This window comes from Dryobates pubescens, chromosome 10, assembly GCF_014839835.1.
Source record: "Dryobates pubescens isolate bDryPub1 chromosome 10, bDryPub1.pri, whole genome shotgun sequence".
Lineage (NCBI taxonomy): Eukaryota > Metazoa > Chordata > Aves > Piciformes > Picidae > Dryobates > Dryobates pubescens.
In genome coordinates, this window is record NC_071621.1 from 18,283,189 (window position 1) to 18,304,430 (window position 21,242).

The 21,242-nt window shown below is 40.8% G+C and overlaps 1 protein-coding gene across 1 annotated transcript in view; it reads left to right on the forward strand.

The window, feature by feature from the left end:
* Positions 1 to 21,242, forward strand: part of TRPC4 (transient receptor potential cation channel subfamily C member 4) — a 166,738-nt gene that overhangs the window by 62,949 nt on the left and 82,547 nt on the right. The window contains exon 3 of the mRNA XM_009902821.2: positions 9,253 to 9,657. Within this exon, the coding sequence (XP_009901123.1) occupies positions 9,280 to 9,657 (378 nt within the window). The 5' untranslated portion in view covers positions 9,253 to 9,279. The remainder of the gene's footprint in view (positions 1 to 9,252; positions 9,658 to 21,242) is intronic.

The window sequence follows — 21,242 nt, forward strand, 5'->3', positions numbered from 1 at the left end:
TCCTGCAGTTCCCCAAGGATATTTGCATACTGCCACCCATCAGCAAGAGGTAACTGTGCATGTTGTTTTTTACAAATTGTGCCTCTTTCTAGTTTAAATAAAACTAAGAAGATTAATTTACTATATACAAGAGAGGTATTACCATACTTCTGTCAGCTTGTGCTCTGTTTTTTGATGTGTTGGGTTTTTTTTTATTTTGTGTGTGTGTATGTGTAGGTATCTGATTTTTTCTCTTACAAGATAAGTGATATTAGGCTTGGTTTTAGCTGCATTTGAATAAGCAAGGTCTTGAATACCTCTGATTTTAACAATTGCACAGATTTGCAGTGCTGTCTACCTGTCCCCAAATCATCCTATCTCTATATGATCTGTCAATAATTTTACAATGTCTCAACAAAGTTTTTGCCATAATCTCCTAAAACTGATCTTTTGATGCTTCTCAAATCACGAGCTGATACCAGTCCTGACCTTAAAGGTCACAATTAGGAGAGGAACCTGTCATTCTCAGCTAATATCTGATGATGCCAGCCCTAGAAGATGTGTAGCCTAAGTGAATTTACAGAACATTTTCCCACTATATACAAAGCACTATGGTTTAACCCCCCCAAATTGCTATGAAATTGCATGCTGTCTTAAAATTGACAAAAACCATCTAAGCAAGTAATCTGTGTCACCACATTAAAGGTTTATCACATCATTGTCAGCATTTGTACTTTATCACATCATTGTCAGCATTTGCACTCTCCTGGGACTTGATCTCTTAAGATGCTGATGTAAGATGCTGGTAGAATTTAATCTGCTATATATCCATTGTGTCTTGGCCCCTGAAAGTTGCTCTTTCTAGCTCATGTCCTGCCTTGCTGATTGTGAAGCTGGAACACATATAATCAAACAGCATGACAGCCTGCCTCCCCTTATCTACTGACAGCTGTGTCCTGTGTCATGTTCTTTTCTTTATGTCAACTTGGATTACAGGGTACTTCAAATCAGAGCACAAATGAGATTTAGTTCTATTCCAAAATCATCAACAGCCTCATAGGGAGCATTTACTATATTGCACTGGTCAGTTTATCTCCTGCATGCATGACGCAGTGTTTAAGTCTAAACTGGTACTCCTGCTCTTGTTAGCTTTCAAGGCTGAAGCTGATCATAATTCTAACAATGACAAACGACTTTCATGTGAGGACGCAGTATGCTGTATTGCCACCTATAATGACTGTCAAATAAACAGTGCTGGAAGGCAGGGATGGCCAGTGGAACTCCATCACCTGCATCTGAAGTTGCTAGAACAGTCTCTGGAATTGTCTTGGCTCAAGCATAGTTTAGGAGTTTGTATGGAACCCAAATTATTCCCACTGGACAGTTCTCATTCAATTGTCCTATTTTGGGACCAAGAAAGTTTAACAGTATAGGCACAGCCTATACAGTTAGCTTACAGTTTACCTCAGTGCTTGAGACATATTTGACTTGTCTAGACATTTGGTTGCCTGCTAGTATCCGAAATGATGCTGGCTTTCAGAAATCAAAAGTTTATCTGTATTTCTTTTGTTCTTGTTCAAATGAAACAGTCTATCCCAGTGACTGAAAGTGAAGGAACTTCATGCTTCTTTTGCACTGGGATTTATCAGAGCTAGAGTCTTGCTTTCAAAAATTCCCTTTGAACATCATTTTTACTGTGTATCAAGCAGGATTCTATGACAGATTAAAGCTGATATGTCACGGATCTATTTTAGAAAGAAAAATTTCATACTTTTATGGCTATAACAAATGTCAGAAGTTTTCCTTGGCTATGAAAAGTGTGTTCTAGAAGATCACAGAAATCAACATGTTACTCACTTGTCATAAATGTTCTGGTTTCCTGAGCAGGATGCTTCCATAGTTACTTCTTATAAAGTTTCACTTTTTTTTTGTTTCACCACACAAATAGTCTGAAAAACTCATGAGGAACATCAGATTTGTAGTCTTTGTGACATTGTAGAAAAAACTATATAGTTAAATGACAAGAGAGCTGGTGTCAACAAACAAGGAAGTGGTTGAGGTACTCAATAACTTTTTGGCCTCATTCTTCACTGTCAATCTTTCTCCATCCCCCTCCCAAGTCAATGGACCACTAGGTGTGGACCACTGGGGTGAAGTCACTCATGCTGTAAAGGAAGATCAAGTTCAGGACCACCTGAGGAACCTGATTAGATGCATCCCAGAGTTCTGAAGGAATTGGCTGAGGTAATTACAAAGCCACTCTCCATGATATTTGAGATGTCATAGCAGTCAGGTGAAATCCCTGGAGACTGGAAGAGGGGAAACCTTACACCCATTTTTAAAAAGGGTAAAAAGAGAACCCTGGAAATTACCAACCTGTCAGCCTCACCTCTGTGTCTTGGAAAATGATAGAGCAGACCCTCCTGGAAGCTATACTGGAACACATGGAGGACAGGGAGGTGAATTGAGGTAGTCAGCACAGCTTCACCAAGGGCATGTTCTGCCTGACTGACTTAGTGGCTTTTTATGATGGTGCAAGTATATCAGTGGACAAGGGAAGACCAATGGATGTCATCTATCTGGACTTTCATGAAGCCTTTGAAACAGTTCCTCACAACACCCTTCTCTTTAAGTTGGAGAGATATACCTTTGATGGGTGGACTGTTCAGTGGGTAAGGAATTGTGTGGATGGTTGCATGCAAAGGGTAGTGGTCAATGGCTCAAGAGCCAGAAGGAGATGGGTGAAAAGTGGTGTTCCTCAGGGGTCTGTATTGGATCAGTGCTGTTCAATATCTTCATCAATGAAATAGAGAGATTGAGTGCACCCTCAGCAAGTTTGCAGATGATGTCAAGCTAAGTGTTGCGGCTGAGAGAACTGAGGGATAGGTTGCAGGGGCATGAGCAGGCAGTGTGTACTGCAGCCCAGAGGGCCAATCACATCCTGGGCTGCATCGAAAGAACACTGGGCACTGGGTTAAAAGAAGTGATTTTGCCCCTCTGCTCTTCTCCGGTGAGACTTTATCTGGAGTATCCAGCTCTGGGGCCCCTAATACAAGAGAGACATGGACCTGCTGGAGTGGGTTAAGGGGAGGGCAACAAAGATGATCAGAGGGAAGGAGCATCTCACCTGTGGAGACAAGCTGAAAGAATTTGGGGGCTCTTCAACCTGGAGAGAAGGCTCTGGGAAGACCTTGTAGCTACATTTTAGTATCTGAAGGGGACCTACAGGAAGGCTGGGGAAGGACTGTTCAGAAGGGCTTGTAGCAAAAGGATGATGAGCAATGGTTTGAAACTGGAGCAGGGTACATTTAGGTTGGATCTAAGGAAGAAGTTCTTTGTAATGAGAGTAGTAAAATACTGGAACAAGTTGCCCAGAGATGTGCTTGAGGCCCTGTCCCTGGAAACATACAAAATAAGACTCAGTGTGGCCCTGGGCAGCCTAAGCTAGTTGCTCACTGCAGGGAGGTGGTTCAAGATGACCTTTGAGAGGTCCTTTCCAACCCAATGCAATCTGTGGATCTGTGAATAATGATGCTACAGTAAGTCAAACTTAGTGATCAGTGTTCAAAATAAAGTATCTCTAGAAGGGTAGCATCAATGAGAATTTCAGAAACTGTACATGTAGATACTATGTAGATACTATGGAGCATATTGTGTTCCTGCAGGTGATCATAAACTGAAGATGTGTTGTGACTGAGTGTCTTTTCCTCTCTCTTTAAGGGGTTACAATATGTAAGCACAGTTACTGTGATCAGCAATAGAAGTGGGTTGTCATAGAGTTCCTTGGTGTCTGCTGGTGGGTCCCTCTGATACTCCTCCCTCCCTGTTGCACCTGGCTGTGGTAGTATTTTAGGGTGGGGGACAGCATGCAAGGAAAATGAGATTCAGAGTCCCCTGGAAAAACAGCAAGGATATGGTCATGTATGTAGGGAAAGCAAATAAGGCAGAAGCAGAGGCTGAATAAACACCAAGGGACTCTGATTGCATCCTTTTTCAGCTTTAGCTTTGATGGAAAACCTGTGTACCTATGGTTAAAATATGCGTGTGCATATACACGTGATACTGCAGCAGAAGACAATCTGTAGTGATTTGGTTTAGCATCAGTTAAATTAATAAGAAGAACTTTTCTTCAGAAATAAAGTTAATTACCAAATGATGACAAATAGAGTGGAAGTGTTAAAGGGTTGCAAAGAAGGTGGAGTGTTGCTATTGTGTATGAAAAATATGGTTCCATATAATTTGAAATTGTGGTCTGTAACAGGTGCAAATGAAACTGCCTGTTCAGAAAGGAATCCTTTCACATAAGTATCAATTTTCTGTCAAAATGTTACGAACTTCTTCTTTTATATGTTTCTCCTGCTCAAGTACTGAATGATATTTCCTTGACATCTGCAGAGGGCAGGATCATTTTGGCTGTAAAAGACCTTTAAGAACATGAAGTCCAACTTCATCTAACTGACAAGTCTAGTGATAAACCATGCCCCTCAGCACCACCTCTGTCTTTTAAATACCTACAGGGATGATGATTCAGCCACCTTCCCGGGGAGCTTATTCCAGTATTAGATAACCCTTTCAGTGAGGTTTGTTCCAATACTCAATCCAAACCTCCCCTGCTGCAACTTGAGGCCATTTCCTCTTGTCTTATCACTTGTTACTACAGAGAAGTGACTAACACCCATCTCGCTGCAACCACCTTTCAGGTCTTCCCCCAGACTCTTTCTCTCAAGATTGAGCAACTTTATTTCACAGAATCTACCCAGAGTCTTTTTTTACCCAGGCTGAATAACCCTGCCTCTCTCAGTGTCTCTTCATAGGAGAGGTGTTCCAGCCCTCTGATTAGTTTTGTGTCCCTCATCTGGACCCACTCCAATAAGTCCATGTTTTCCTTGTGCTGTGGACTCCAGAGCTTGCTGCAGTACTCTTAAGTGGGATCTCACAAGACCAGAGGGACAGAATCACCTCATTCTCAACCTGCTGACCATATTCCTTTCAGTGCAGCACAGGATGTGATTGGACTTCTGGGTTAGGAGTGCAGCTAGTTAGTGCAGTTAGGACCCAGCTACGAGCTGGGTCATATCCTCTTTTTCATCTACCAGCATCCTGAGTCCTTCTCTGTAGGATTGCTCCCAATCCATTCATCACCCAACTATGTGACCTTCCTTGAGGCTAGTTTTTCGGTTGTGGTTTTTTCGTTTGTTGGTTTTGGTTTTTGTTGGTTGGTTGGGTTTTTTCCCTAGTTGTGGGAAAGTTAAGCTGTTTTATTATTTCTTAACCATTTTTGGAGAAACATGCACTTGGAAAATAGATATAATTTCAGCTATGACATAATTATCTAGTAAAGATCATTTTGAAGTGAATACTTCTTACTTTTGCACACAACTTCTTTTTTTTTTCTTCCCTAACATAAATCTTATTCCTAAAACATTTCACAGCTGTGTTTACAACTAATTACTGCAGTTTCAAAGTATTCTTTACATATTGGGGTTTAGTTATTCAGATAACCCAGAGACATAGTATGTTATATGATCTCTTCATACAAAGTGTCTTAAAGACTGAGTTTCTACCTTTCACACCTCAATATTATTTTTAGCTCTTGATTTTTGAAAGTGCTGTAGCTAAGTCCCCTGTCTGGATCTTTAGAACATAAATTAGCACATCAGAGTACTGATTGATGTACTATTACTTCGTAAAATAGTAGCAATTTCCAGTGCTATCAGCTGGAAGAGAAAAATCATCAAATGTCTTTCAAATACTAGTGAGTTTGTTTTCCTTTTCAAGAATACAACCCAACCCACAGATTGTGCAGAAAGCAGGCATTATGGTATTTTCCAAATTTATCAGAAGAATTTATTTTTCTTTGCCAAATCCATCATATATTCTTCCTCAAGTCAGAGAGGGTTCCTCCAAATTGCATTAGTTATGGCACGTTTAAAATAAACCCATTCAGTATTATGGGGATGACAGGTGAGAACAGAACAATATGGAAGACAAATTATTCTTTTTGTCTTTTAACTTTCACAGTCCCTAATTACCCTCACCAAGTTCAGTAAAGAGACAAAAAGAATTCTTCCCAGATATAAATGTGTGCCCTATGAGTGCATGGCTCAGATACAATGTGTTGCATGGTTTATTTGCTTTCTGATAACCAATTATATTCCTGTTTTCAGGAAGAGTTATTTCATCTTTATCCTTTAAGTATTTTGGTTTTTGATGTGTCAGCTGTATGAACTCTGTGGAAACTATAATTCCATTTTTGCTGAGTTTTCACCATAAATGATTTCATTTCATTCCCCTTGTGCTGGTCTAGCATACTTGACCTCTTGTTTCTGTACACTCTTGTTCCTTCAGAGGAACTCAAAGAAAATGGAGACTTCCTTATCTCTGATGGTGGCTCCTAGCTCTTACAGCTCTCATAGTGTGCCTATGTAAATCTGTCATATGCATGCATTTACCTGTAAGAGCACAGTATCATTTATCACACAACAGTATGAACCATTATCTTTGGTGTGTGTATCACCTTCAAGGAGTGCACTGTACCAGCAGTCATTCTCTACTTTCTAATGGCATGTAAATATTTCTAGTTATGACAAAGCTTTATTTATGGATAATTATTTTCTGGAAGCAGTACAGGGTGAGAGAGAAAGACTAGGAGAGGACAGCAGTTTGGAAGCATGCCAGTATGTGTTTAATGTGTCTCTTCTGAAAGAGACAAGCAAAGCTTGTATTTAATTTTCCCCATTCAAGAATCATGAAAAGGTAAACACAAGAGGTTCCAGCAAATGTTTTCCTTAGGGCTTACAGTGAATCAGTAATAGACCTTCCTCAGACTTACCATAAAAACAAAGAAAGAAAAAAAAAACCCGACAACTAAAGTCATCCTAATGAAATCATAATAGATCCCATCTGTACACTTCTTCTACCATAAGCATCTCTATGATGTCCAATTCCATTGGTATGAATTAATTGTGGTTTAACTCCCAGTAAATGAGAAGGCAATGATCCATTTGTTTGTTCCTCTGCATTTAAGAGAGAAGGGGGTTTAGCAATAACCTCCCCCTCCCAGTTGCAGTGAATCATTTTTCTCAAGGGGTCTTGAGTAAGTATTTGTAGGTATTAAAAACCAGAATAATGTTTATATGTTGTTATGAGTAAACATGACATCTGTCTGACAGGTATGAAGTAGACCCCCTGCAAGACCTAAGTTGTTACGAGCTGGAGACAGGAAGGACATGCTTCAGCACTTGGAATGGTGCCTTTTATCTTCATGGCTATAATGGCAATACCAATCCACCTTTCTTGCATATACCTGCTTGTGAACATCTACATTTAAGTCTGTTAATTTGAAGCTGAACATAAGTGACACTTTTTCCCTCTTGAACCAAACTGGAAATGTTGAAAAGCAAGAATGAAAAGCAAACTAGTAAAACACAGTGCATTATCAATAAGAGTGTGGTACCTCTGTTCCAGAGGTACAATATTGTGCAATGAATACGTACTTTATTTTACTTAGAGCGAGAGTAACAAAACATCATCCACAGACTGTGCAACCTAGCCCAGATGGGGCTACCATTTGGGAGGCAGAACTGGGGAGCATCTTGGAGAGGATTGCAGTTGCTCAACTCCTGTCTATGGATACAGAGGGGAATTCTTTCTAGTGTATCTCCTTTGCTGTCTCTTACATGCTGCAATCCCTGTTGATCTGCTCTGGAAAACTACTTGCTAACAACCTTTGTACTTACCTGTGATTGTACTGCATAAGGAGTCTGAAGTAGATTAATTACTGCAAACCTCAGAGCATTTAATTACATTTTTAATTAATCAAAACTTAACAATAATACAAATAAATACTCCAAACTAGGATCTCAACAAGGATTTTTTTTTAATGCCTGAAGGAGATGGTGGAAAAAGCACTGGGTTACTGCAACTTCCATTGTCAGATAAGAAAATGACAAGAAAATGCCTTTAAAAAAAAAAACAACTAGTAAGCTGCTCAACCTCTAATTGAACTGGTGAAGGAAGTATTTTTGTGTACCTTGTTCTTTGAAATGGAAGGGTTTTCTTTCTCCCCTTTTCATTTTGGTTTTGGTTGTTTGGTTTTTGGGGTTTGCATGGTTTGGGTTTTTTTTTTTTGCTTTGTTTTGTTTGGCTGTTTGTTGTTGTTTGTTAAGTAGAAGTCAGAGCCAAGAGAAAATCATCCTGATAAAAGGAATTATTTTTGCAAAGTCCTTGCACAGGCAGAGGCATTAAATTCTTTATTATATGTAAGACTTTAGAATTGTTCTGTAGTTTCAGTGTTTCAGTATTAATTCTAATTTAGTTCAGGATCAAATCCATGATGATTATCTACTAGTCCTGGGGAATTTATCTCATGTGGATTTTGTTTTTCCTTTCAGGCTCCAAATTCTAATTATCACTAATGTAAGCACTGGTTGGAAAAGCATTTTATATGGATGTTTTTCTGATAGTATATGAAATTGAATCAAAATCTTGGTAGGAAAGCTCACCACTGACCTGTGAAATCTATGCCTGCCCCAGAGAATTCAGAGTATTTCAGCAGCACTAAGAATATGTAAATGCTAATAACTACTCCAACTCTAACATGTTCTTTCTCCCCCAGCTAAAGAAAGAGATAAGAGCCGCCTTTAATGGTCCACTCACAAGCATAAAGTGACATCTGGGCAGGTGTCAATTATCAGAGACATTTGTATGGAGGTACCAAATATGCACATGTCTTGTGAAAGCCTCAGGACATGCTGGAGTGGAGATGAAATAACTAGTATGTCTCATAGAGGTCTTAGTACCTTAGATGGCACACTGAGCCAATCTCTAAGTGACATAACCGTTACCACAATGAAGCTTAAAATGTCTGCTTGCCTTGTAGGATATTGAGCAGCAGTAACTGCATATGAGTATGCACTTAATCTGTGGCAAACATGAGGCAGTGGAACTTCATGAAGAAAATAAGTGGAGCTACACATTTGTTGCAAAGTACATTGTATCATATCTTCTCACTTTTGCTGCAGTTTTAAAGAAAACTTACAAAGGAATGATACACTGACATACATGCTTTGACTTAGTAAATTGCAACAACTAGGTTATGTATTTTGGTTTCCATATTGTGCTAGCCATATTGCAAGTTTTATTGATAGAGGCTGTTTGTACTTCTTTCAACATCACTTTTGACTTTTAAGTATTTATATATTGCAAATATTCATTTGGGGCACTGCTTTCCCAGAATATGTTATTGATTGAATCTTTCTTTTCATTTTGCAGACAGAAAGTATTAGAATGGCATAAAATATGGCCCAGTTCTACTACAAAAGAAGCGTCAATGCTCCCTACAGAGATCGTATCCCTCTTCGTATTGTACGGGCAGAATCTGAACTGTCTCATTCAGAGAAAGCCTATCTGAATGCTGTGGAGAAAGGAGATTATGCCAGTGTAAAGAAGGCTTTGGAGGAAGCAGAAATTTATTTCAAGATCAATATTAATTGCATCGATCCCTTGGGAAGAACTGCACTCCTTATTGCTATTGAAAATGAGAACCTTGAGCTCATTGAGCTGCTCTTAAGTTTTAATGTGTATGTGGGAGACGCTCTGCTGCATGCCATACGAAAGGAGGTAGTTGGTGCTGTGGAGCTGTTGTTAAACCACAAGAAGCCCAGTGGGGAGAAACAGGTACGTGCAAGACTTTCTCTGGATTTCTAGACTGCTTCTGTCAAAAGAGAAGAATTGTACAAAGGGAGAAAGAAAAAAACAAACAGACCAAAACTAATCATAATCCTTGCACACAAACATTGGAAATCAGAAAATCAATTACTTTGATGATTTATGCATTGCATTTATTTCAGTTTAGACATCACAGAATCATAGAACAATTTGGGTCAGAAAGGAGCTTTAAATATTGTCTAGTGTAATTCACCTTGCAATGGTCAGGAACATCTGTCACTAAACCAGGTTACACAAAGCCTCATCCAACCTAACCTTAAACATTTCCAGGAAGGGGTCATCCACAGCTTCTCTGGGCAGCATGCTTCAGTGTCTCACCACCCTCATTGTATTCTGTCCCATCTAAATCTCCCTTCCTCCAGTTTAAAACCTTCTTTTGTAACTACAGGCTTTGGTAAAAACGTATCCATGATTTTCATGGGCTCCTTCAGTACAATGAGAGGCCATCTCCTCTGGGCTGAACAACCTTCACACTTTTTTTTTTTTACATAAGGAATGGTGTTCCAGCCCTCAGATTATTATTTTTGTGGCCCACACCTGTGCCTGCTTTAATAAGGCCATGTCTTTGTTTTGCTGTGGACGCCAGAGCTGGCTACAGTACTCCAAATGCAATCTCACAATAGTAGAGAAGGAGAACTGGTTCCATCAATCTGCTGCTCATAAATCTTGGTGTGCAGCTCAGGATTCAATTGGCTTTCTGGGCTGCAAGCACACATTGCCAGTTCATGTCCAGTTTTTCATTCATCATCATCCTCCCCAATTTTTTCTCTGCAGGGCTGCACCCGCTCCCTTCAACCCCCAGTCTGTATTGGTATTGGGCATTGCCCCAACCCAAATGCAGGGCCTTTAACTTGACTTGTTGAATTTCATGAGGTTCACATGATGCTCACTTCTCAAGCCTGTCAAGGTCATCTTTATCATTCAATCAAATATGCACAGGTCCACGAGGTTTAATGTAGTTAAATCATATGAGATCTAACTTCCAATAAGAAAGGCTAAAAACATCCTGCATCCTTCTTTTCCCATAGCCTGAATAATAAGAATTTTCACTTAAAGCTGAGAATATAAAGCCAGAGTTGGGCTCACATTTTTGTGAGCACACACAAAATCCCCTTCTGGAAGATGGTGCAGAAGTAAGATGTAGGCAGGCCATGAAGGTTTCAAGTCTTACATGTGAAGGTCACTATCTACACACTTGACAAGGCAACACTGGGAGACATGACATGATCAGACCTGTCTCCAGTAGTTGTCCATACTATCAAGTACAGCTAAAATGGTGCAAACTCCTCCCTTTCTTCCTGTCTTCTCTCAGAGGAAAAAATTGTTATATACATTCCCATCCATGATAAAAGTGATACCTACTCCACTTCTTCTTGGACTGTCTTGAGACATCTATAGCAAGTACTTAGCCTCTTTCATATCCTTCTCATTTTAAGAAACTGGTGGAGACAGGATAATATAGTCCATAAACTTTGCTATTCCTAGGACTCTTCCGGGAAGGAATGTCTTTAAAATGGTTATGATATTGTATTACATTTTTCATCTGTTTCAATTTTCATGTATTACAGGTACTGTATTAGTGTATTTCAATGAATAGTATGTTGAAATGATTACAACCCTTTCACAGATAATGCATACAATATACTTTAATTACAGTATAATGTACTTACTATGGATAGAATTGCAGATAATAGGTGAAGAGTATAATTCTTGGTGATAAAATAACATGAATTCTATGCTCTTTTTGTTATGGAAAGAAAGAAATAGAATAAGTCATTGTACAAATGCATGTGTCTGCCTTCTCATTTAGACAGTAAGAGCAGACAGAGTAGAGCTCCTTTATAATGACAACAGATTTATGACAGAGAAAGGGAAGTAAACTACATTTACATTAGGCTTGGCTTGTTTCATTTCTTCTGAACTGAGTGCAGATGAGAATACAGCTTGTGAGAATTTCTGAATACAATGTTAGGACTCAAAAGGATCAGTGCACAGCCCTGTACCAAGACAGTTAAAGCACCTGAGTTTCCAATCTGGAGCCTCTATAGTGGAAGGTGTCATTTTCAGAGCAGAGTTCATCTCACAGCTGTCTAAAGCTGTGTCTCATCTGATCTGGCTGCCTGGGAACCCCTTACCAGTGGGAAAAAAATGAAGATTCCTGTAGGGCAATTCTTTCCATCTTTCTCAATTACTTGTTTTATGGTGGCATAAACCACTTTTTGGACTATCTAAAGAGTCTTCAAATTCACCTTACACCAGGTGCCTAAACTTCATGCAGGTTTTTTAGTCTTCCAGGATTACATTTTGGTATGTGCCACAGCTACTGTAGTTGAAATGCCTGAATATAAATAGTAAAGCTTGGTTTAGTTGAGCTTCATGAGATAGCAGATGAGAGACATTTATTCTTTGGGTGTATACTACAGTGTTAAATTAGCCACAAACTAATGCTCCAATCTAGAGGTTAGCTCTCCAGGCTGGAACTTGAATGTGTTACTTCTCTGTCAGACTCCACTGCTGGCTGATGTGAAGAGCACTGCCTCTTCTTCTCTTCCTTGGTTTCCCTGGTTGCACCTGCTGAGGGTCTTCTCATCACTGTAAAGCATGAAGAAGAACCATAAGTCATTTGACTAGAGACATCTCCTTTTATGACTGTAGAAGGCTAGGCTTGTCCATTGCAAACACAACTGTTGCTTTCAAGCCAGTGCTTGCAGAAAAATGGTCTTTAAACAGGTTATTTACATGTGCATGTTGTTGTTTGTGCTGGGGACAACAAGAAGTATAAAGCTTCCATGATTGTTGTATGTGTAGATAAACACATTGGGATATTTTTTTAGGAGCAGGTCATGCTGAAGAGAATGTAAATGTGGACTGCATTTTTTCAGTAATGCTGCGAGTAAATGCAACTGTGTGCATTTAATATAATCCAAAATACCTGCTGGTTGGAAAAATTATTTCCAAAAGCTAAAGATCTAAAATCTGGAGGCTTAGAAGTATATACTAAAATTTATATTTTCAGTGTTCAGGCAGAAAGATTTCCCCCCCACCCCCCGGAGAATCAAGTTCCTTTTGAAACTCTATTTCAAACTACAGTTTGACCTTTTTTGATTATTTTTATTTGTAAACATTTGACATGTTGTTTAGATGATGATTTATTTTCAGACTCTGCTTTTAATAACAAGATATTTTTGCCTGTTTGGTTTTCTTTCTTTGCATAATGGTGTGGTCATGTGTGGTAAAATCCTGGCTTATTGAAGTTAGAGGGAATTTTGCCATTGATTCAGTGAGGTCAAGATTTTGCCCTTTGTTGTTGTTGTTGTTGTTTTCCTCACAGAGAAAGAACTTATTCACAGGGGAGGCAGATAGTAAGGAATAAGAAAAAGTCATGTGCTAAATACTGGAAAGCTCAAGAAACAGTTTAGATTCTCAAATATTTTTAGTGGTGAAAGTTCTGAACATTCAAATGCAGAAAACAACCCAATAAGACTCATGATTTACAAGTAAATGAATGAGCTCTCACTATTTTTCTCATATCCATGAGATAATATGCTATGGATGATGCATAGTTAATTTCAGCTTCACCCTTACACAATAATGTAACTTTATTTGTAAAGTGAAAGAATTTTTAAGCATTCAAGACATTGTCAGTCAGAAAAAAAGGTCCTCAACAGAAAGCTACAGTTCTTCAAGACAGTGGAAATGTATCTCTTGAAAGAATTGACCGGTTTTTTGTTGTTGTTTTTGTTTAAAAAGAAAAGAAGAAAATGCAAGCACATTAATTTTGACCAAGAATGTTAACATAATAAATTTCTGCATTTTTGGAAGCTTTCCAATCAATTATCTTTGAAATTAAGAGATGCAAGTGAATGTTTAGAATAGAATAGAATAGAATAGAATAGAATAGAATAGAATAGAATAGAATAGAATAGAATAGAATAGAATAGAATAGAATAGGAGTAGAATTAACCAGGTTGGAAGAGACCATCCTCCTCAAAGAAACCCTCCAAACAACAGTCAAATCTTGTTATAGTTATATTTAAACCCTCTGGTTTACTGACCAGTCAGCTGTTTGACTCGATGTAGTATCCATTCATGATGTGCTTTGCATTTCAAAGACTGTAGTGGTTATGGTGTGTTTAAGCTGATCAATACATGGATACATCTGGTGCCACCTGGTGACTACAGATGGCTCATGTGTGTTTAACAGCTTTGAATTTTGTTTGACTCCTGTTACTCAGTTCATGAGTGAAGCTTTTGTGGTATACATTAATGCAACTCAGGAAAAGATTCTCTTGTCAATTACATTATATTTCCTACACTTTTTTTAGCTGCACCAACTGCTAAAGTACATGTAAAAGAGAGTAACACAAATTAAGGTGAAAGAGTGAAGGAAACTTGTCCAAGTACTTTTAAAATGCCAGTTCTTCAAAGCCTTATGTTCTGAATTATCTGCCAAGTCACTTGTTGCTTACCCTGATGGATAATTGAGTGCTAGATTAAGAGGGGGGAAAAAAAATGTTGTATAAAGTGTAATATCTGCAGAAAACATTTTTGTCTTGCTAAGCTGCATACAGCATCTACAAATGGGATGGGGATTTGGTAGCATTAAAAAAAAGAAAATGAATAGAACACTTTTATCTGAATCATAGCATGCTCTGCTGCATGATGAACATGGGAATCAGTCTCTAGCAGAGTGGTTGACTGGCCAGAACTGCGTGTATATACAGAGAAGACTAGAGCATTGGTCTTCTAAGAATACTACAGAGTACCTAAGTGAATCTGGACTCTTAGTTGTTAAACTTGGATCTGTATGGCATTGTTCTAGCTGACAGGCTAGATATAGGGCATGGGAACCTGATTGCAAAGTTTACAGGCGTTGCCTGGCTAGCAAAAGCATATGGTGATGCTTTTATTTCTCCCTGATCATTATTACATGTTGATCTTGTGATACTGTGGATATTTTTGTTGGTGAATACCCTAGGGACAACTTTCTGCAGATGTCTGGACTGGCATTTGCAAACATAAGGGAATTGCTAGAAAAGGAGAAGCTTTAGGGCGGGGGGGTGGGTGCGGGGGAGAGATAACAGTGTTATGTCACTGGTTCACTCCTTCTGTGGCATGAAAACCAATTGTCATGGATTGGATTGAATCGTGCTGCAGTCATGCCAGCTTCAAAAAGTGAAAGTGCTAACTGGACCAAAGTATTATGGGGCTTGAAGCTCAGATTGCAACATAGGAGGCTTCCTGTTCCAGTTGTTGCTTCTGGGCTCCAGGTTCTTTGAGTGTGATCTTTTTGGCTGGGATGTCAGCAGCACAAGGAGGGATGGGGGAGCAATTTTCTGTCTTGGGCTCAATCCCTAGTTTGTGTGCGTTACTTTTCCCTCACTTCTGCGTTAGGAAAATAGCCAGGTTAACACACTGGTTTGGTTTGACCTGTTTTGTTCTGATTCAAATTGTAACACCAATTAATGTGAAAACACTGCTGGGCACGGAGGGAGGGTCATGTTAAGAAGGTAGAAACTGGCAGATTCCAGCCCTTGTGGCTTTTTTCCAGTGAGTTTGGAACCGAAAAGCTAACATCCATCAATATCAAGTTTGGGTGATAAATGTCCCATATAGCAGGTGACTCAGTCTTGTGGGTGCTTTGGATGTGCAGATCAGACATCATCCTTACACTGGCTTCCCTATATGTGCTAGTGTCCTCAGCGAGGCTTCTACCCATGTCTCTTGTTCACTGTCCATACAGGTTTCTCTGTTAACACCAAGATCTTTCTGCCTACAGTGCATCAGTTCTATTCTACACCACCTTCATATTCAGTGTGTCCCAGCAAGGTACATAGTATCTAAATTTTTCTCATCTGTCTGCTCAGGCCTGTCAGCCTGACCACAGTGCCAGGCAAGACTATGGAACATGGCATCTTGAGTGCAATCACACAGCACTTAGAGGATGGCCAAGGAATCAGGCCCAGCGAACATGGATTTAGGAGGGGCAGGTCCTGCCTCACCAACCTGATCTCCTTCTATGATCAGGTGACCCACCTGGTGATGTGGGGAAGGCTGTGGATATAGTCTACCTAGACTTCAGCAAGGCTTTCTACGTCATGCCCCACAGCAAACTCCTGGCCAAGCTGTCAGCCCATGGCCTGGAACAGGTACACTCTCTTCTGGATTAAGAACTGGCTCGACAGCTGAGCACAGAGAGTGGTGGTGAATGGTGCCACATCCAGCTGGCAGCCTGTCACTAGTGGTGTTCCCCAGGGACACCATCCTGTTCAATATCTTCATTGATAGGCCCCATCCTGTTCAATATCGTTATTGATGATCTGGATGAGGGGATTGAGTCCATCATCAGTAAATTTGCAGACAACACCAAGCTGGGGGCAGGTGTTGATCTGCTAGAGGGTAGGTGAGCTCTGCAGAGGGATCTTGACGGGCTGGACAGATGGGCAGAGTCCAACAGCATGAGAATTAACACATCTAAGTGCCAGGTTCTACACATTGGCCACAACACCCCCATGCAGTGCCACAGGCTGGGGCCAGAGTGACTGGAGAGCAGCCAGGCACAAAGGGACCTAGGGGTACTGGGTGACAGTAGGCTGAACATGATCCAGCAGTGTGCCCAGGTGGCCAAGAAGGCCAATGGCATCCTGACCTGTATCAGGAATGGTGTGGCCAGCAGGATCAGGGAAATCATTCAGCCCCTGTACTCAGCTCTAATTAGTCCATATCTTGAGTACTGTGTCCAGTTCTGGGCCCCTCAGTTTAAGATGGGATGCTCAAATGTGTCCAGAGAAGGGCAACAAAGCTGGTGAGGGGCCTGGAACACAAGCCCTATGAGGAGAGGCTGAGGGAGCTGGAGTTGTTTAACCTGGAGAAGAGGAGGCTCAGGGGAGACCTTATTGCTCTCTATAACTACCTGAAAGGTGGTTGTAGCCAGGTGGGGTTGTTCTCTACTCCCAGGCAACCAGCACCAGAACAAGAGGACACAGTCTCAAGCTGTACAAGGGGAGGATTAGGCTTGATCTTAGAAAAAAATTCTGCACAAGAAAGAGTGATTGGCCATTGGAATGGGCTGCCTGGGGTGGTGGTGTGGTCATGTCCCTAGAGGTGTTTAAGAAGACACTGGATGAGGCACTTGGTGCTATGGTTTAGTTGATTAGATGGTGTTGGGTGATAGGTTGGACTTGATGAGCTTGGAGGTCTCTTCCAACCTGGCTGATTCTGTGATTCTGTCAACTCTGGCAGGTGGTGAATACACAGCAGTCAGTGCATACTTTCTGATACTCTGGCTTAGGAAACCTGTGTAGTAATTGCTTTGATTGACTCCACCTCTGCAAGAATGCTGTGAAGTGTGCATTTCATCTCCTAGTGGAGAGACAGAAGGTCTTTATGATCAGCTTGACTCCTCTCTCCTTCTGTGCACTGTGCTCTCACACCATGTGGAAAAAAAAGAAGAAATTGCTGGCTTAGTGCTGGAAGCAGGAAGGTGAAAAGACACTATATCCCCCTCCTGCAACTTTCACAGCCTTTTTTGTTTCTTTGGAAAAAACAGTGAACTCACATCATAAACTATTTTATGCAAAATCCCTGCCTTCTGCTTACTATGCTATATACATGTTGAATTCTTCCATCTCATACTTCCAACCTCTGTTTCTGCTGGCAAACCAAGAAGCCAGGCCTTAACTTCATCAATGTGTTGGCTTCTAAAAATGCAATTCCATGAAGTAGGCAGTATTTTTCTTACTGTTTTTTTGTGGATTTTTCCAGCAGTATCTCAAAGGCCAAAAAAAAAAAGGGTAAGTTACACATGTTGTCTAAATACTGGGGGGGGGGATCTGTTTACTAGAATAGACATAACCCAAACCTCTGAAATGTCTTAAAATGTACAGACAGACATTTCTGAGGGACAGAAAGATGCAGCATATTCCTTAGTGAAGAGACTATTGCTTATGGGTACTAGAGACAGAGCATTTGACGATGGCATGCAGTTAGGCAGTGGTAGTAGATACAGACACACGAATTATCATCTCTGCACCTTCATTTTTTTTTACTGCCTTTTCAAGGTTAGATGTTAATTAAGACAGAGATTGTCAGAGTAGGGATTGTCAATGACACCTGTTTATAGTGGAGCTGGAAATATCCACATACTCCAAAACAACGTATACTCACTTAAAAAAAGAAGGAAAAAAAAAGGCACTTCTCCTCATAGTTCCTATGTTTTCTACAAACATAGTGACCTACTATTTGGATTGTACTCAGAGCTAGGGATCCAAGCTTTGATTTCACTACCAGGTTCTGACACTCCCTCATGAGATTTACCGTTTTCTCTCCAGACAGTCTGTGAGCAACCCTTCTTCATCAACATTTAAGGGCATTTTTAGTAGTTTCCCTGGACATGGTAGGCTTTACAACTGGGATATTCCTGAGTAGCTGGGTAATAGGTATGGTATGTTCTAGCCTTTATCCCTGAGGAAATGAACTAAAATGAAAGAGATGAAGCTTTTGTTTTGGGGATAAGGACAGAACGCTGTGATTGTATTACAAGGAAAATGCATCTGAAGAAATAGGAGAGAGAAGTCACACGTAAGAAGGTGGCAGCTCTGATATCTTGTGATCTAGATGTAAATCCAGGAATCTGACCCATCTAAACATATCCTAATGTTGCTGTACACCATACACACAATGCTTGCCAGGGACTTTTTAGCCATGTGTGCACAAGAGGATGCAGGACGTTTTGGAGTTCCCAGGCCCCAGGGAACTCTTCACTTAGGGAGGCATCAGTCCACCATCCCACAGCTAGGTGTTGAAAGTGGTGCCAGAAAGATACAAGGAGGTCTGCCCATCCCTTAATCTGGATGATAGGTGGATCAGCACCTCAGAGCTTGCTCTAACATTTAAGTGATACTCTGTATGATAGCAGCCACTGTGAATTGATGCACAGGAAGTTATCCAGGTGGATCCTTTTTGAGAGGTAGTCACAGGTTAAAGTTATATTTTATAAATCTTGGTGCATCTGGGTGACTGATAATTAGTTGCAGTGTGGGAAGACAGAAGAGGAGAGGAGGTGTTAACAATACAAATTGTCTTGCACTTGAATCTGCTGCATGCAGTTCTCAGCAGAATAAACAATAATTGATCTTATGCCAAAATACGTCTCAACATCTGTGGTTTTTTTTTCCTAGCAGTGTTGCCATGTAGTTTTGGACTGAGTGAAAGGATGTAAGAGAAGAGATAAGAGGAGGGAACGGTACCATGTGAGAGTGCGTTAAGAATGTTATACAGCATAGTTCTTAGGCCAGTGAGTCAGGCTGCTACATGGATATTCAGATACTTACCTAAGCTATCTAGGAAGAGATGGAGACAGCAAGACTAGACAGCTTTGCAGGCAAAGTGCCTTCAGGCTGGCAGCATTCTGAAAAATAGATAAAAAGTCTAAAGGTGAAAAGTCAGGAAAGAGCATGAAGGCAGCAGAGCCTGAAGAGTCATTTGCTATTCCTGAAATGCTGGCAGCACAGATTCTGCTCTTCTGAATGAGCTCCTATCTCCATGTTAGCTTTGTCATCCACACTGTTTGTTTCATGTTTCTTAGTATCTTTGGCCTTCTTGAAATTGCCCTTTGTCCAAGGATCCTGAGATGAAGCCAGTACTCTTCTCTGTAGTTGCACTCATATTCTGACTTCAGACTCAGTCAGACTGCTCTTAGTACATGCAGAGCATTTAGTCAGCTTTGGTCCATTGTTCTCCTCTGAGACTTGTAATTTTCCTAGCCCTGCAATCCAGCAGTGTACACGGAGAAGCTGCTATGTCAGGGTTATACTTTCTTCGGGTATCAGTGTGGGTCATTATGGTTCTAGGCCCAGTGCACCTGCAATGGATCTTAACTACAAAGATATAGAACCTGTTGTTTTAACATGTTATTTTGAATTTTTAACACATTTTACTGAACTGCAACTTGTATTTGTGACACAGGGGCAGAAAGGAAGAGAACTACTTTATGAGCACTGCGTGATGCCTTGACGTTTTTCTTATCTAACCTTCTTTCTCCAGTGACTTCATAAATATCAGTCACAATCACTTGTATAATGCTCTTCCTCTGTTGAGATTAAAACATCATTTTTGTTTTGAAAATGTCTCCCACAGAAGTTCATGAACTAAGTGCCTTTATTTGAATGTTCTGATTAGTGACAGTCTAACTCGTAATGAGTGTGGAGGAGGCAACGCAAAGCTATTTTGTAGAGCTTGAAGTACACAGTCTTGAAGTGGAATGTGAGGACAAGATGTGGTTCTTCCCACTCCTAGCTGCTTGGGTGGGTAGCTTGGGTAGAATTATTTTTCCCCAGTGGCACCTGATTAAATAGAATTTTCTGACAGGTTTTAATATTTTGATAGACAGAGATGAATGGGAGAGGCTGTGTAGGGGATGTTCCAGTTTACTGATGAAATAGATACAGTAGTGTACTGATTTTAGCTAGCCTATCCATGTGTTCAGTCACCCCCTATAATCATTTGGACACATGAAAATTACATGCAAATTTTAAGGAGCGGTGTACCATAAAGGTGGAGATCACTAATTGCATACGAGATGGAGATACAGATTTATGAAAATATTGAGGGATGCTGGTTTCAAGTTAAAAAAAAAAAAGACAATAACCAAAACAACCCCCAAAAAAACCCCTCCACGTGGCAATTGCATCTTGGCAATAAATCCAAACTCTCTGTATTTATATTCATCAGAGGGAGGGTGGGTGGCTGTGTAGAAAAACTTGTGACAATTGAGAGGTGCGGGGTGACTGGATGCTGCCAATATGATCCCCATCCACAAGAAGTGCTAGATGGAGGAACCCAGAAACTACAGGCCTGTCAGCCTGACCTCAGTGCCAGGCAAGACTATGGAACAGGTAATCACACAGCACCTACAGGATGGCCAAGGAATCACGCCCAGCCAATGTGGATTTAGGAGGGGCAGGTCCTGCCTCACCAACCTGATCTCCTTCTATGATCAGGTGACCGCCTGGTGGATGTGGGGAAGGCTGTAGACATAGTAGACTTCAGCAAGGCTTTCTACACCATGCCCCACAGCAAACTCCTGGCCAAGCTGTCAGCCCATGGCCTGGAACAGGTACACTCTCTGCTGGCTTAGGAACTGGCTGGAGGGCTGAGCCCAGAGAGTGGTGGTGAATGGTGCCACATCCAGCTGGCAGCCAGTCACTAGTGGTGTCCCCCAGGGATCAGTGCTGGGCCCAGTCCTGTTCAGTATCTTTATTGATGATCTGGACGAGGAGATATAGTCTACCATTAGTAAATTTGCAGATGACACCAAGTTGGAGGCAGGTGTTGATCTGCTAGAGGGTAGAAGAGCTCTGCAGAGGGACCTTGCCAGGCTGGACAGATGGGCAGAGTCCAACGGCATGAGATTGAACACATCCAAGTGCCAGGTTCTACACATTGGCCACAACACCCCCATGCAGTGCCACAGGCTGGGGTCAGAGTGGCTGGAGAGCAATCAGGCAGAAAGGGACCTGGGAATACTGGTTGAC